General features: G+C 50.2%; 1 protein-coding gene across 3 annotated transcripts; it reads left to right on the forward strand.

The window, feature by feature from the left end:
- The first annotated feature begins 2 nt into the window (after positions 1 to 2).
- Positions 3 to 9,305, forward strand: arhgef19 (Rho guanine nucleotide exchange factor (GEF) 19). 3 transcript variants are annotated; one of them, XM_042343645.1, is made up of 15 exons: positions 3 to 187; positions 307 to 720; positions 1,535 to 1,670; positions 2,271 to 2,359; positions 2,609 to 2,856; positions 3,229 to 3,389; positions 3,547 to 3,699; positions 4,117 to 4,246; positions 4,639 to 4,713; positions 5,031 to 5,120; positions 5,707 to 5,870; positions 6,588 to 6,746; positions 7,946 to 8,028; positions 8,458 to 8,562; positions 8,961 to 9,305. In XM_042343645.1, exons 1-15 carry the CDS (start codon positions 142 to 144, stop codon positions 9,116 to 9,118), a joined length of 2,211 nt encoding a protein of 736 aa, XP_042199579.1. In that variant the 5' UTR covers positions 3 to 141; the 3' UTR covers positions 9,119 to 9,305. The 3 variants fall into 3 exon arrangements, with proteins under 3 accessions (XP_042199579.1, XP_007905474.2, XP_042199580.1); XM_007907283.2 differs by having other exon boundaries at positions 2,271 to 2,344; XM_042343646.1 differs by lacking the exons at positions 8,458 to 8,562; positions 8,961 to 9,305 and having other exon boundaries at positions 7,946 to 8,181.
- The last annotated feature ends 2,935 nt before the right edge of the window (positions 9,306 to 12,240 follow it).

Below are 12,240 nucleotides of genomic sequence, written 5' to 3' on the forward strand. Positions count from 1 at the left end.
GGGGTCGGGAAGGGTATCCCTGTGGGGGGCTCGGCCCCCTCGGGCCGGCAGGTGGTGGGGAAGGCGGACAGCTGGCCGTACAACAGCGTGCTCGGCCACACGTTCTCCGTGACCTCCAAGAGCGATGTCTCCCTCAACACGATGCAGAGGAGAGTGTCCCAGGAGTTTGACCGGGAGAAAACGACACGTGAGTCTGTCCTGATCCGCCCGGGAATCGAACCCGGTTCCTCTCGCTTGCGAGGCGATCGCGCTAACCTCTTGAGCTACGGGACTTCCAGCAACGGAAATGTTTTGCTAATTCCACAGGGAGAAAAATCAGAGTTTACCCGTCGGAGAGTGGGAGCGAGTCGCTGGTCAGCAGCAGCCTGGAGTGCGAGTCCATGTTTATCGGGACCCTGTTCGACGACAACGACTCAAAGAACAGTGACTTCCTGAACTCCAGCTTCTCACTGGACCCAGAGGCCACGAGTGTGGATTGTGCCGATTCCTCGGTGGTGTCGGCAGCCGGGCTGGAGTCTGAGAGTACCGGAGGCCTCAAGCACTGTCTGGGGGTTTCACTCTGCACGGAACAGGAGAAACGGCGCTTCTCAGCCTCCGAGCTGATGAACAGGCTGCAGCTCTCACAGAGAAGGGTGGCTCAGGCCCTCAAACTGCCCAAGTCACTGGCAGCGAGGTCTCCGTCTCGAGAGAAGAGCATCTCGGGCTCTCTCACCTCTGAAGGTACAGCCTGGCCTCACTGGAAAACAAAACCCAAACCCCTCGTTCTTCCCTCCCTCCCTCCCTCCCTTCCTCCTCCCCCCCCCCTCCCTCCCCTTCCAAAACCCCATCTTTTAAGTGCATTTTCAACCTTCCTGCCCCACTCCCTTCCCTCCCACCTCATCTCCCCACTCTCATCTCTCACTCCGTCTCTATGAAGCTTGCAGAGCACAGGGCCGATGGTTCAACACAAGGGGGTGAACTGCTTCATTGTCGGAAATGCCGTCTGACATCCCGTCTGTGCCTGTTCAGATGGACTTTAAATATCCCACGGCACTGCTCAAAAGGAGAAGGGAGTTCTCTAACCCTTCAAGCTGAAGCTCAAATGGGTCGAGTGGTCCTAGCCGGATAAGTAATGGGAAAGCTAGACAGGCAACGCTCTCAATGGGAAACCATGGGGTTTTAGCTGGTTAGACTCCAGCAGGGTCCCCCCAAGCCTTGGCTCTTGCCAACCTGCACCTAATACTCTCTGGAATTAGATAACCAGGATGCGTCCATTCCAACAATCTACCTGGGATTTCCATGTGTAGGTGGGATGCATTGGAATTTTCAGCTTGGTTTGGATACGCTTAAGCAACGGTGATGGGTTTCTGCATGTGTCAGGCACCCAGCTGACCCCACCCCACCCAAAAATCTCCCAGTGTCTAGTCCCACAATCCCCCCCAGATACAATCTCTCATTCGCTTCTTGGCGTTGGTGAGGTGGTGTTGAAGGACACTTCTTCACGTGAACCTCTCTTGCCCTCTTGCCATCTCTAATTGTGTTTCTCTGTAAACAGGTAAACGCAGCATAAAGGAGAAGACTCGTTCCCTGACCTCAGCGGAGTGTCTGGCCTTCCAGCAGCTACAGAGCATTGGGATGATCTCCACAGACAGCTCGCTGTCCGGTCTAGAGAAACCCATCGGCCATTCCAGGTAACCAGGCTCTTCCTTAAAGACAACAACAACTTACATTTATCCAGCACCCTTCATCCCGGACGGCATCTCGGAAACAGTGGCGGAGCTCGAGGCCGAGCCAGGCGGAGGGGGAAGGTGACCGCAGACACAGTTGAAGAGGAAGATCTTCAAGCACGACCCGAAAAAGACCGAGGTGGATAGATATTTGTTAGGTCGCTATAAGGGATACGGAGCAATTGGTCTTGAGGTACAGATCAGCCGTGATCTTATGGAGTCGCGGAACTGGCTCGAGGGACTGAATGGCCTCCTCCTCTTTCTGTGTTTCCATTAAACCTTTGAAAACACTGGCTGCGAACACCATGTTGCTGGTTCAGAACGTTCAAGCTTCTTTTTGTTTTCTTGGTATAATGTGATTTGGAAAAAAAAATAATTGTAAGAAAAACGTTGTCGCTCATATCCACGACTGTTTGTTGGACACTGAGCCGCAGGTCTCCACGGATGGGACTGTGGTTAAACCTGACGGTGATGAGCACTTTTTGATGCGATTTTTAAAAAAGTGTCTGTAAAAAAAAAAAAAAAAAAAATTAATTGTAAATCCTTTCTTTCTCCCAACCCCAGGAAGGAAAAGCCAGAGGAAGACACGAGTGAAATGCAACTGAAAGAGAGGAGACACTCGCGGTTTCTGCAGAACTGTGAGTTCATGTCTGGTCAGTACTCTTCCCCCTTTCCCCCCCCACTTCAAACACAAAGCTTTTTGCCAACAACATACACAGTCACTTCACTTTACAGCATATTCCCGCGAAGCTCTTTGAGGCGTCTCGACAGCGTGATGAGGCGCTGTATCAAATGCGAGGATTGTCATTATTATTTACAGCAGTGACCTCAATGGCCGACGGGTTAACCCCCTGGTTTTATGGGCTGCTCAACCTCGTGCTCCTCGGGTTGTGTTTCCGTAGCGATCCTGTACCAGGAGTACAGCAACGTGGCCAGCGACCGGGAGATTCAGCGTCAGAAGCGGGCGGACACGGTGACTGAGGACGAGGACATGATCCTGGGCAGCAGGTACAGCCTGTCTCCCCACAACTCCTTCCGATCCCAGAGGCCGTCGCGAGGCTCCACCTTCGTCCTGTGGCAGGACATCCCCGGGGTCCGCAGCAGTGGGTTCCTGGACTCCATGGGCAACGAGCAGCGCAAACTACAGGAGGTGAGGAGACACCAACAATCGCAATTGGCCGCCGCATTTCGCCCACAAAATATACATCTCGAAGACGTGATAAGCTGCTGTATCAAACCCGAGGTTATATAATTATTTATTCTTTAAGTCCCGCTTAAAACCCCATCTTTTGACCGCCCCTACGGTCACCTCCTCTCACCCTCCTCCTCCCACTTCTCTGTGTCCGACCCAGTCGTTGTGAGGCGCTCTCCTATGTGAAGGGCTGTATTTCAGTGCAAATTGCTATTGAGGTGTTGTCATTGTTGAGGTGTTGAGTTGTTGTCAAGGGTGTTGTTGATGTGTCGTCGTTGCGATGTCGTTGTTCACATGATAAGATGCTATAAAACCGCTCTTTCGTTCCAGGCCAAGTTTGAGCTGGTGACCTCTGAGGGCTCGTACCTCTGGAGCCTAACTCTGACCGTCGAACATTTTCAGAACTCTAAGGAGCTGCAGGAGTGTCTGAACAGCCAGGAGAAGCAATGGCTCTTCTCCAAACTTCCTGAGGTGAAGGAGGTCAGCGAGAAGTGAGTGTCACAGGGTCGTTGGGGAGATCGAACTTCCCCTGATCACAGGACAGGGTCTGTGGTGAAGGGGTGATGTATTTGGTGGTGTGGCTGGGGGTGGAGGAGGGGAGTTAGTGGCTGGAGAAGCCGTGCCTCAGTTGCCTCTTGTCGGTTGCAGGTTCCTCCAAGAGCTGGAGGACCGAGTGGAGAAGAACATCCTGTGCTTTGATGTGTGTGACATTGTGCTGACTCACTGCCCCGCCTTCCGCAGGGTTTACCTGCCCTACGTCACCAACCAGGCCTATCAGGAGCAGACCTACCAGCGCCTCCTGTAAGTCACTTTCACAACGCGACAGCCTTTCTGACCACACAATACACAGTCAATTCGCTTTACAGTTACTGCAAAACACGAGGATTAAATCGGCTCCTAATTTGGTAGTTGGTTTCCCAGACTAATTTTTTTTAGCATTTAAGAATTGCTGCCGCATTCTCCTACAAACGCACAGTCACTACACCTCACAGCAAAATCCTGGGAAGCGCTTTGAGGCGCCCTCCCAATGTGAAATTCGCTGTGTCAAATGTAAGGAAGAATTCCTGTTATTAGTGGCTCTGAGTGAGGACAGTATCCCGTGAACAAACCTGTGAACAGGTGAATCGAGTTTCAAAACATTTCTCAAATAGGGTTTGGAATGTGTTTAATGAAATCCACAGCTGCTTACCCTGAGTTGTGTTGGTTACACTTTTCCAGACAGGAAAATCCCAAGTTTCCCGGAGTCCTGGCAAAGCTGGAGGAGCATCCCGTGTGCCAGCGTCTGCCGCTCACTTCCTTCCTCATCCTCCCGTTCCAACGCATCATGAGGCTCAAGATGCTGGTGGAGGTAAGGACAGGGTTCCTCACACCACAAACCACAATCGGCCGACTCCGCCCGATCATCAGATTATTATCGTATTTACTAACCAGTTGTCCTGCGTAGCGTTAGTCACACGTTTACCCTCTTGTACCATTGAAGACGTTGAATCCAATGAGGAAACGCACCTTCGGTTATCTTTTACCACCCCCCCACCTCTCCGCCCGGCTCCCACCCATAGCCCGGCTGCCAAACCCAGACGCCCCACTCATTTGGGACGTCCTCCCGACACGAAAGACCCCGTGCGTAAATGCTTCGGTTCATTCGTGTTGCGTCGAATCAAAAAAAGAACATAAATAAAAACACCCCCCTCCCACCTGGAGATTTGGCTGCCCAGTGACTCGAGTCAGTCTCCGTTACAGAACATCTTGAAACGCACGGCCCAGGGCTCGCGGGACGAAGATGCAGCAACAAAGGCCTTCAATGAGCTGAAGAAGGTAAGAAACAACTTGAGAATATTTACAAATTGCAGCCCAGGAGGAAGTCACTCAGCCCATCAAACCTGAACGGGTGCCGCCTCTCCTCCCCACTGGAGACAGTGACTCCCATTTAGCTGTCGGCCCGACTCAGTCGGTAACTCTCGCCTCAGACTCGGAAGGTTGTGGGTTCAAGCCCCACATCGGGATTTTGAGCTCACGGTCCAGGCTGATGCTCTACTGCTGGGAGCAGCGCTTTGAGACGTCGCGAAGACATGAATAAGGCGCTATAGCAAATGCAAGGATTATTATTATTGCTGTTATTATTACTATGACAGGTGACAGAGGAGTGTAACTGCAGCGTGCAGTCAATGAAGAGAACCGAGGAACTCATTCACCTCAACAAGAAGATCCATTTTGAAAGTAAGGTAGGCGGCAGTGAACACAAGAGAGATGGGGCGATTCCCGTGGTGTGCCGTGCTGGGTGAGGCCGAGGGGGTGGTCGCTTATGGACAAGGCTGTAAGGAAGTTGTGGAACTCTGGTCCCAAAAGGTTGTGGTCACAGTTGTGAAAGTTGTGGCTTTTGGTGCGGTCAGTTCAAGTTCAAGTCTCTACAGTGGGTCCACACTTCCCATAGGAACATCCAAGTGTCCATCAACCCACAAGGCAGACGCACTAGTCATTAAAGGTTGTGGTAATTATAGCAAGTGACCAAATAAAATTGGTCACTCGATCCATCACTGTTTGAGGGACGCTGCTGTGTGCAAAAATTGGCTGCCGTGTTTTGCCTACAAACTACACAGTCACTACACTTTACAGTATATATGATCCTGCAAAGGGCTTTGAGACAACCTGATAAGGCGCCGTATCAAATGCAAGGATTGTTATCATTATTATCAAGCCGCGGGATGTGTTAAATGATTTTCTTACAGCTTTAGTGATAGAGGATTCTTTAGCCGAGTCTGAGATTCTGAGCTCACTGCCCTTTCTCTCTCTCTCTCTCTCTCTCTGCAGATTTTCCCTCTCATCTCCCAGTCTCGGTGGCTGGTTAAGCACGGAGAGCTGACTGAGGTCGACACTCAGACAAACAATATGTCAGGATCAAAGTTCAAGCTGTCCACCAAGCCCATATACCTGCATCTGTTCAACGACTGTCTCCTGCTCTCTCGCAAAAAGGAGTAAGGACATGATTATTCCTGAATCCGCTTTAATAATCACTCCCGTTCTCTCTCTTCTCTCCGTAACTCTATTGTTAACTCTCTCTCACTATCTCTCGCACTCAGACAACCTCTTTCTCATGCTCTTCCTTCTCAATCTCATTTTTTCTCTCGCTCTTTCTCTACAGCATCTTGTCTTCACATAGCGCCCGTCATATACAGTAGCATCTCAGTGTGGAGCTTTCTCTCTCTCTTGCTCTATCTCTCGTAACTCTTTCGCTATCTGTTATTCTTCCTGACCCTCCAACTTTTTCTCTCTCCATGTCTCTCCCATTCTCTACTCTCTCTACCTCATTCCCTAAGGCAAGTTCCTTACTCCACATGACTGTTTATCTAGCAGTAGGTAGGAACCCGGTTGTTAGTTGATTGGCGGATCACTTTCCGGGCATAATAATCCCTCCAAGAAAATGATAATAAATTTGGCCACTCAATCCACGGCTGTTGTGGGACACTGCTGTGCGCAATTGGCTGCCCATTCGCTCATAAAACACACAGTTATTACACTTTACAGCACTTTATGTGCTTTGGGAAATCTCAATGACGTGATAAGGCTCCATGTATAAAATGCAAGGATCATTATTATTATTAGCCTGCTGCAGGGCTTGTGACCGGATAAACTGCTGACTGACTGGATTGTCTCTCTCTCTGTCTCCCTCTCTCCCTCTGTCTCTCTCTCAGCACAGGGAAGTTTGCGGTGTTTGTCCACGCTAAGATCCAGGAGCTGAAAGCCAAGGATCTGAACGTCAAGGTCCACGGAATCCCAGGCCACGTTTTCCACCTGCAGCTGTTTGAGAAACAGCAACTGAAACAGCAGATTTTGCTCCGAGCTCGGACCGAGTGAGTGAAGGATAATCTGCGCCGGGCAGCACGTCACAGCCAACAACAACACATCACATGAACACAGCGTCCTTCATGTCGGGAGGACATCCCAAGGAGTTGGACAGTCAGGGGTTTGGACCCGAGCTGCGGGTTGGGATCAGGAGGGGTGGAGGGTAGGGGTAGGAGGGTGGCTGAAGGTGTGGTCGCAGAGAAGGGTCTTGAGACAGGTCTTGAAGGAGGCGAGGGAGAGGGCGCGGCGAAGGGACTGTGGTATGGAGTTCTAAAGGGTGGGGGCAAAGAGGCTGAAGGCCCGAATGCCAATGGTGGGGTGTGGGGCAGGGGACATGACCAGAGGCAGAGCTGTGAGGGTGGGTGGGGGAAAGGAAAGATGGTGGTAAGTACATTTGGATCTTTACAGGTGGGGAGGGTAAGGATTGACGGACAAACTCATTCAATAACAAAATATTGACCGAGCAATTTTTTAAAAAAAAAGAATTAGAAGAATCTTTTTTCTCTTCTGGCAAAAGTTAAGTAATCCTCAGTAATAATCCGCGGATTTACGTTCATTTTCATGCAAAAAACTTATGGTTTTTTTTTTCGGTGATGAATAATTTTGAGCGGTTTAATTCTCTTTAAGGCAACGTGTGGTGCAATACTCCAACCTCACCACACGAGGGCAATAGATCCTCACAATACACAAGATGAGGCAATAATAATTATGGCTTTCGCCGCAGCTCTCATAATAATAATAATAATAATAATAATAATCCTTACATTTGATATAGCGCTTTTCACGTCAGGAGGACGTCCCAAAGCGCTTCACAGAACACACTGTAAAGTGAATTGACTGTATATTTGTGGGCGAACGCGGCAGCCAATTGCGCACAGCAATGTCCCACAAACAGTCGTAGATTGAAAATGACCAATTTATTATTGTTTTTGGTTTTGGAGGGATTATTATTAGGCTCTGTGTGGAGTAAGGAAACTTGCCCAAGGTTTCGCCCTCTGCCTGGAATTGAACTCAGGTCTCTCGCTTGCAAAGCGAGTGCTCTAACTACTGAGCTACAGGACTCCACAAGCGTGGAGTCCACAAGCATCATCGTGCGGACACTTCCCAAAGCGCTTCGATTGATATTGAGGATTTGATCCCAGAGAGTGTGGGGCAGCCACTCGTTATGTACCAGCTCTGAGCTGCTTCCCTTGATCTTGTTCCCCAGGAGTGAGAAGCAGCGATGGATAACGGCCACCTTACTGACGCACCAGGACACAGACAGCGAGCTGACCGAGGTGGAGAAAGAAGGTAAGAGTCTGGCCGGCTTGGCTTGTGTTGAGTCTCAGACGGAATATTGCTTAACAACAACTTTTTTTTTGGTCGACTGACCCGTGCATGAACCTGCCACCTGTTTAAGAGTCTCCAAACCCAACTGAGAATTCCAGGCATCCCATCTACAAATCCCAGAGATAGATTGTTGGAAAGGAATGGAAGGCGCTCTCTCTCTCTCTCTCTCTCTCTTTCCCTGGAGCGATGCATCCTGCTTATCTAATTCCAGAAAGTATTAGGCACAGGTTGGGAAGAGCCAAGGCTTGGGGGTCCCCAGAATGTACGTTGGGGTAACTGTTGGCATCGAACCAGCTAAAACTGCATAGCATCTTGGATTATTATTATTATTATTATAAAGTCCTGTGACTCGCCTCGCTGGTCAGTTGATGTTTTTTTTGTCCCAACAAGACTCTCCTCAGGTTCAGTGTATCAAGGCTTACAAAGCACAGGAGCCCGATGAGCTGACCCTGGAGAAAGCTGACGTCTTCCAAGTCAAGACCAAAACAAAGGATGGTAAGAACATCAGTGACTGAGGGGAGAGCGACCACGTACCCAGGCCTTGGCCCTTCCTGGGTTTTTATCCCGAGTCCATGGATGGGATTTGGGGGAGTCGTGAGTTCTCGAGCACTAGGAGGAATTCGGTGGGTGGGGAAGACAGGGGGGAAGAAGGATTCAGGGAAATATCCATCCCCTCAGCATAATAATACTGACCCTTACATTTACATCAAAGATGTCAAGTTTTCATTATGAAATGCCTGGAGTGATAGACATGGGGGTGGGGCGGGGGGGTGGGTGTTTAAGGACCAAGGACGGACGTGTCTAACTACTCGGAGATGCTCCCCAGTGTGAAGGGCGCTATTATACATACAAGTGGTTCTTGTAGTGACATCATGGCGTGAATCTGTTGGCAGGCTGGATAGAGGGCATTCGCCTGAGTGACGGGGACAAGGGTTGGTTTCCAACGAGTCACGTGGAGGAGATCAGAAACCGGCACGCCAGGATGCGAAATCTCCGGGACAAGAATCGCATCAAATGCGCCACCCAGAAACTCCAGGGGCAAAGCTTGTAACCTGCGGCCACTAACTGTCGGCTAAGCTGCCAGTGACCGACCGGGAATCCCAACCAGGTTCCCAACTCCAGGCCCTCAGTCGCCTGATGGAGTGGAATTGAGCTTCTCGGGCAGTGCATTAGAGTGTGGAGTCACCCAAGTGGATGGGACAACAACATTAACAACAAATGACATTTACACGGAGCCTTTCACGATGGGATGACGTCCCAAGGAGCTGGACAGTCAGGGATTTGGACCCAAGCTGGGGGTTGGGATCAGGAGGGGTGGAGGGTAGGGGGTTAGGAGGGTGGCCGAAGGGGGCTTCATTCCCCAGTTATGGGTGGGAAGGTGGGGGGAGACTTCATTTGGAAGAGGAAAGACTTGGACAAGCTGCCTGAACATGAAGTGAAGGGATAAAGAATGATAAAAAAAGGATTTGGATGCATTTATAGTAACTCCCCGAGTCTCTCGAGCGGACAGACAGACTTGCTCTTGTCTCTACACGGATCCGTCACTGCTGCTTACTGAACCCGCCCGCCCAGCGCCGGCCATTCCCGTCAATGGGGAATTGCGGACGGACTTCCTGAGATCCCCGGGGAAGGGGAAATGTTACAGTTCCCACGGACCACGGGACAGAGGAAGGGGAGTTTCTCCCGATGAGCGGGTCTCCAGGCTATCCTGTCCCTCACCTCATGGCCGGTTGATTGTGGACTGTGTTGGCATAAATGGCCATTTGCCTACAGAAACAACTACAACAACAAATGACATTTGTCTAGCGCCTTTCAGGTCAGAAGGACGTCCCAAGGCTCTGGGACTGTGTAAATGGCCATTTGCCTACAAAAACACAGTGACTGCACTTGGCAGTAGTGATCTGTGAAGCTCTTTTAAGACCTTGTCAAGTGTACAAATGCCCTGTTGAGGGGTAACTCGCACCCAGAGGTGATGCCAGAGGCTGTGGGGTTCACTTACAGCACCAGGGTTTGGTTCCAACCCGGAACAATCAGATTCTCTGCCCCGATCTCCTTTATCGGGGCTCCTGACATCAGCAAAGCACATCTCCGGAATCTTCCCTCACCCCCACCTGGGTTTGCGACGCTCGCCCTTAAAAACGTCAAGATGCTGCGGAATTTTGGACGAGTCTTAAAGATGAGCCTTAATTGGAAAGCTGTTTCCCTCCCTCCCCGCCCCCCCCACCCCACCACACTTTACCCTCTCTCCCCCACCCCTCCCTCATCCACCCCACCAACCACCCACCGCAGTCCTTTCCCGGTCAGTTAATGCGAAAAATCGGCTGGAAAAATTCCCGACACTGGGCGGCAGTGACGGGATGTCTTTCACGGCAGTGTGCGTGAGGATTCCAGACTCGCCGTGGGTTGGGGCAGATTCCCGACCGCTACTCACAGCTGTAAATTATTGTTCTGAAATGGTGTTTCGAGCCCGGAAGCAGTTTACAATGTAAATAGTTTTATTTCTAGTTTTGATACCGGATTTCTTTTCTCTTTCTCTCTCGGTGCGAGAGTTGCCGTGTAAATTTACAAGCGGACAGAACACTGACCTTTCACCCTTCCAACCCGGACTGGAATCCAGGAACGGTTCGGGGGGGGGGGGGGGGGGGGCGGGGGGGTGAAGGTCTCCCCTTCTCTGACGGGGCTGGGTGGTGCAGTCTACTGTGCAACCGTACTAATCTGTGCTTAAGTCTGACTGGCGCAGACTCTTGAGGCTGGGAGTGTGTGGGTCACATCAGGGGAGCTTTGCCCATTGACCCATCGCGACCACAAGTAGCTGGTGAGGCTGTTTCTGTGCCTTGATTAGCAATGTTCCACCCCCAGCACTGCCTCACCCACAGGAGCACTGAATGAACCCTGTATATAATCCTCAACGGCACTGGGATTCAGTGCCCAATGTCGTGCTTTGTTTGTTATAGCGTACCCACTAAGCCAGAGGAAAGGCGTGACGTTTGTGGTGTTCTTCAATGCATTGCTGGGGATAATTAAGTGACACTTAATGTGGTTAAAAAAATACTTCTCCTAATCGCTCCCTTTGTTAAAAAAAAAAATTTTAACCACAATTTCATTTACCGTTTGTTAATTGTCATCGGGATGGGTTTGGGTTCCACAATTTTGACCCACCACCACCACCATGTTTTAGCTCTGAAATTCATAGATGAGGGGCAGTGCCTTAAAAGAATAAAACTATACAAGTGTGTGAGCGCATGAGCACGCGAGCAACCGAACAATCAGAATAAAGACATTTTAATAGAGTGGTTAATTCCTCTCACCACCAAGAGTAGAAACTTTGACAATGTTGGGAGGATTTCTCTACCACAAACCGATTTCACCACCACAAATTGTTAAAGCATAGACTAAACATTGGTGTAAATAAAAAGGAGTTACAAATACACGTGGCCCTCCAAAACCACAGCCACCACACTTCACAGTAAAACCCTGTGGAGCGTTTTGAGACGGGTCAACAACACGAAAAGGCGCAATATATAACACCAAGACTTTTGCTATTAGAACCATTGACATTTATAGCACAGAAGGAGGCCATTCGACCCATCGCTCTTTGGAAGAGCGCTCAGTCCCATTGACCCGCCTTTTCCTCACACCCCATATAATAAAAAAGATTAGAATTGAAGAGATTCTTGGGGGTTTGAATTATTTGCCCGCTGATCCCACGGCACATCTCGGGGACGTTATTCAGGCCAATTATCTGCCAAGTACGTCCATCCAGCCAAGAGCGTTCACATCATTTGCCGTTCTGCCTCAAAGAGTTTCTCTTATGTGAAAGGTGCGAAAACAATGTTAATTAATTGCGAACGGTTAAGGGAGATGAGGGGGGAAAATCTTTACAAGGAGGGTGGTTGGAATGTGGAAGCTTGTCCATCAGCTCTCTCTCAATGGGAAGCTGTATGGTTTTAGCTGGTTAGACTCCCACCGCACCCTCTGGGGTATCCAAGCCTTGGTTCTCGCCAACTTACGCCTAATACTCTCCGGGATTCGGTAAGCAAGGAGCGTGTCCCTCCAGGGAGAGAATTTCCATGTGTGAGTGGGATCCATGGAATTCTCAGTCTGGTTTGGATCCTCTGGAGCTCAGTGATGGGTTCCTGCACGTGTCAGACACCCGGCCGACCAACAACAATG

Source organism: Callorhinchus milii, unplaced genomic scaffold (genome assembly GCF_018977255.1).
Source record: "Callorhinchus milii isolate IMCB2004 unplaced genomic scaffold, IMCB_Cmil_1.0 Scaffold24, whole genome shotgun sequence".
NCBI lineage: Eukaryota > Metazoa > Chordata > Chondrichthyes > Chimaeriformes > Callorhinchidae > Callorhinchus > Callorhinchus milii.

Excerpts from the sequence above, each read along its gene's own strand:
- arhgef19 (XM_042343645.1), top strand. The coding sequence starts at position 142 with ATGCAGAGGAGAGTGTCCCAGGAGTTTGACCGGGAGAAAACGACAC. Across the intron at positions 1,671-2,270 it reads AAACCCATCGGCCATTCCAG|GAAGGAAAAGCCAGAGGAAG; the intron begins GTAACCAGGCTC and ends TCCCAACCCCAG. Across the intron at positions 3,390-3,546 it reads GTGAAGGAGGTCAGCGAGAA|GTTCCTCCAAGAGCTGGAGG; the intron begins GTGAGTGTCACA and ends TGTCGGTTGCAG.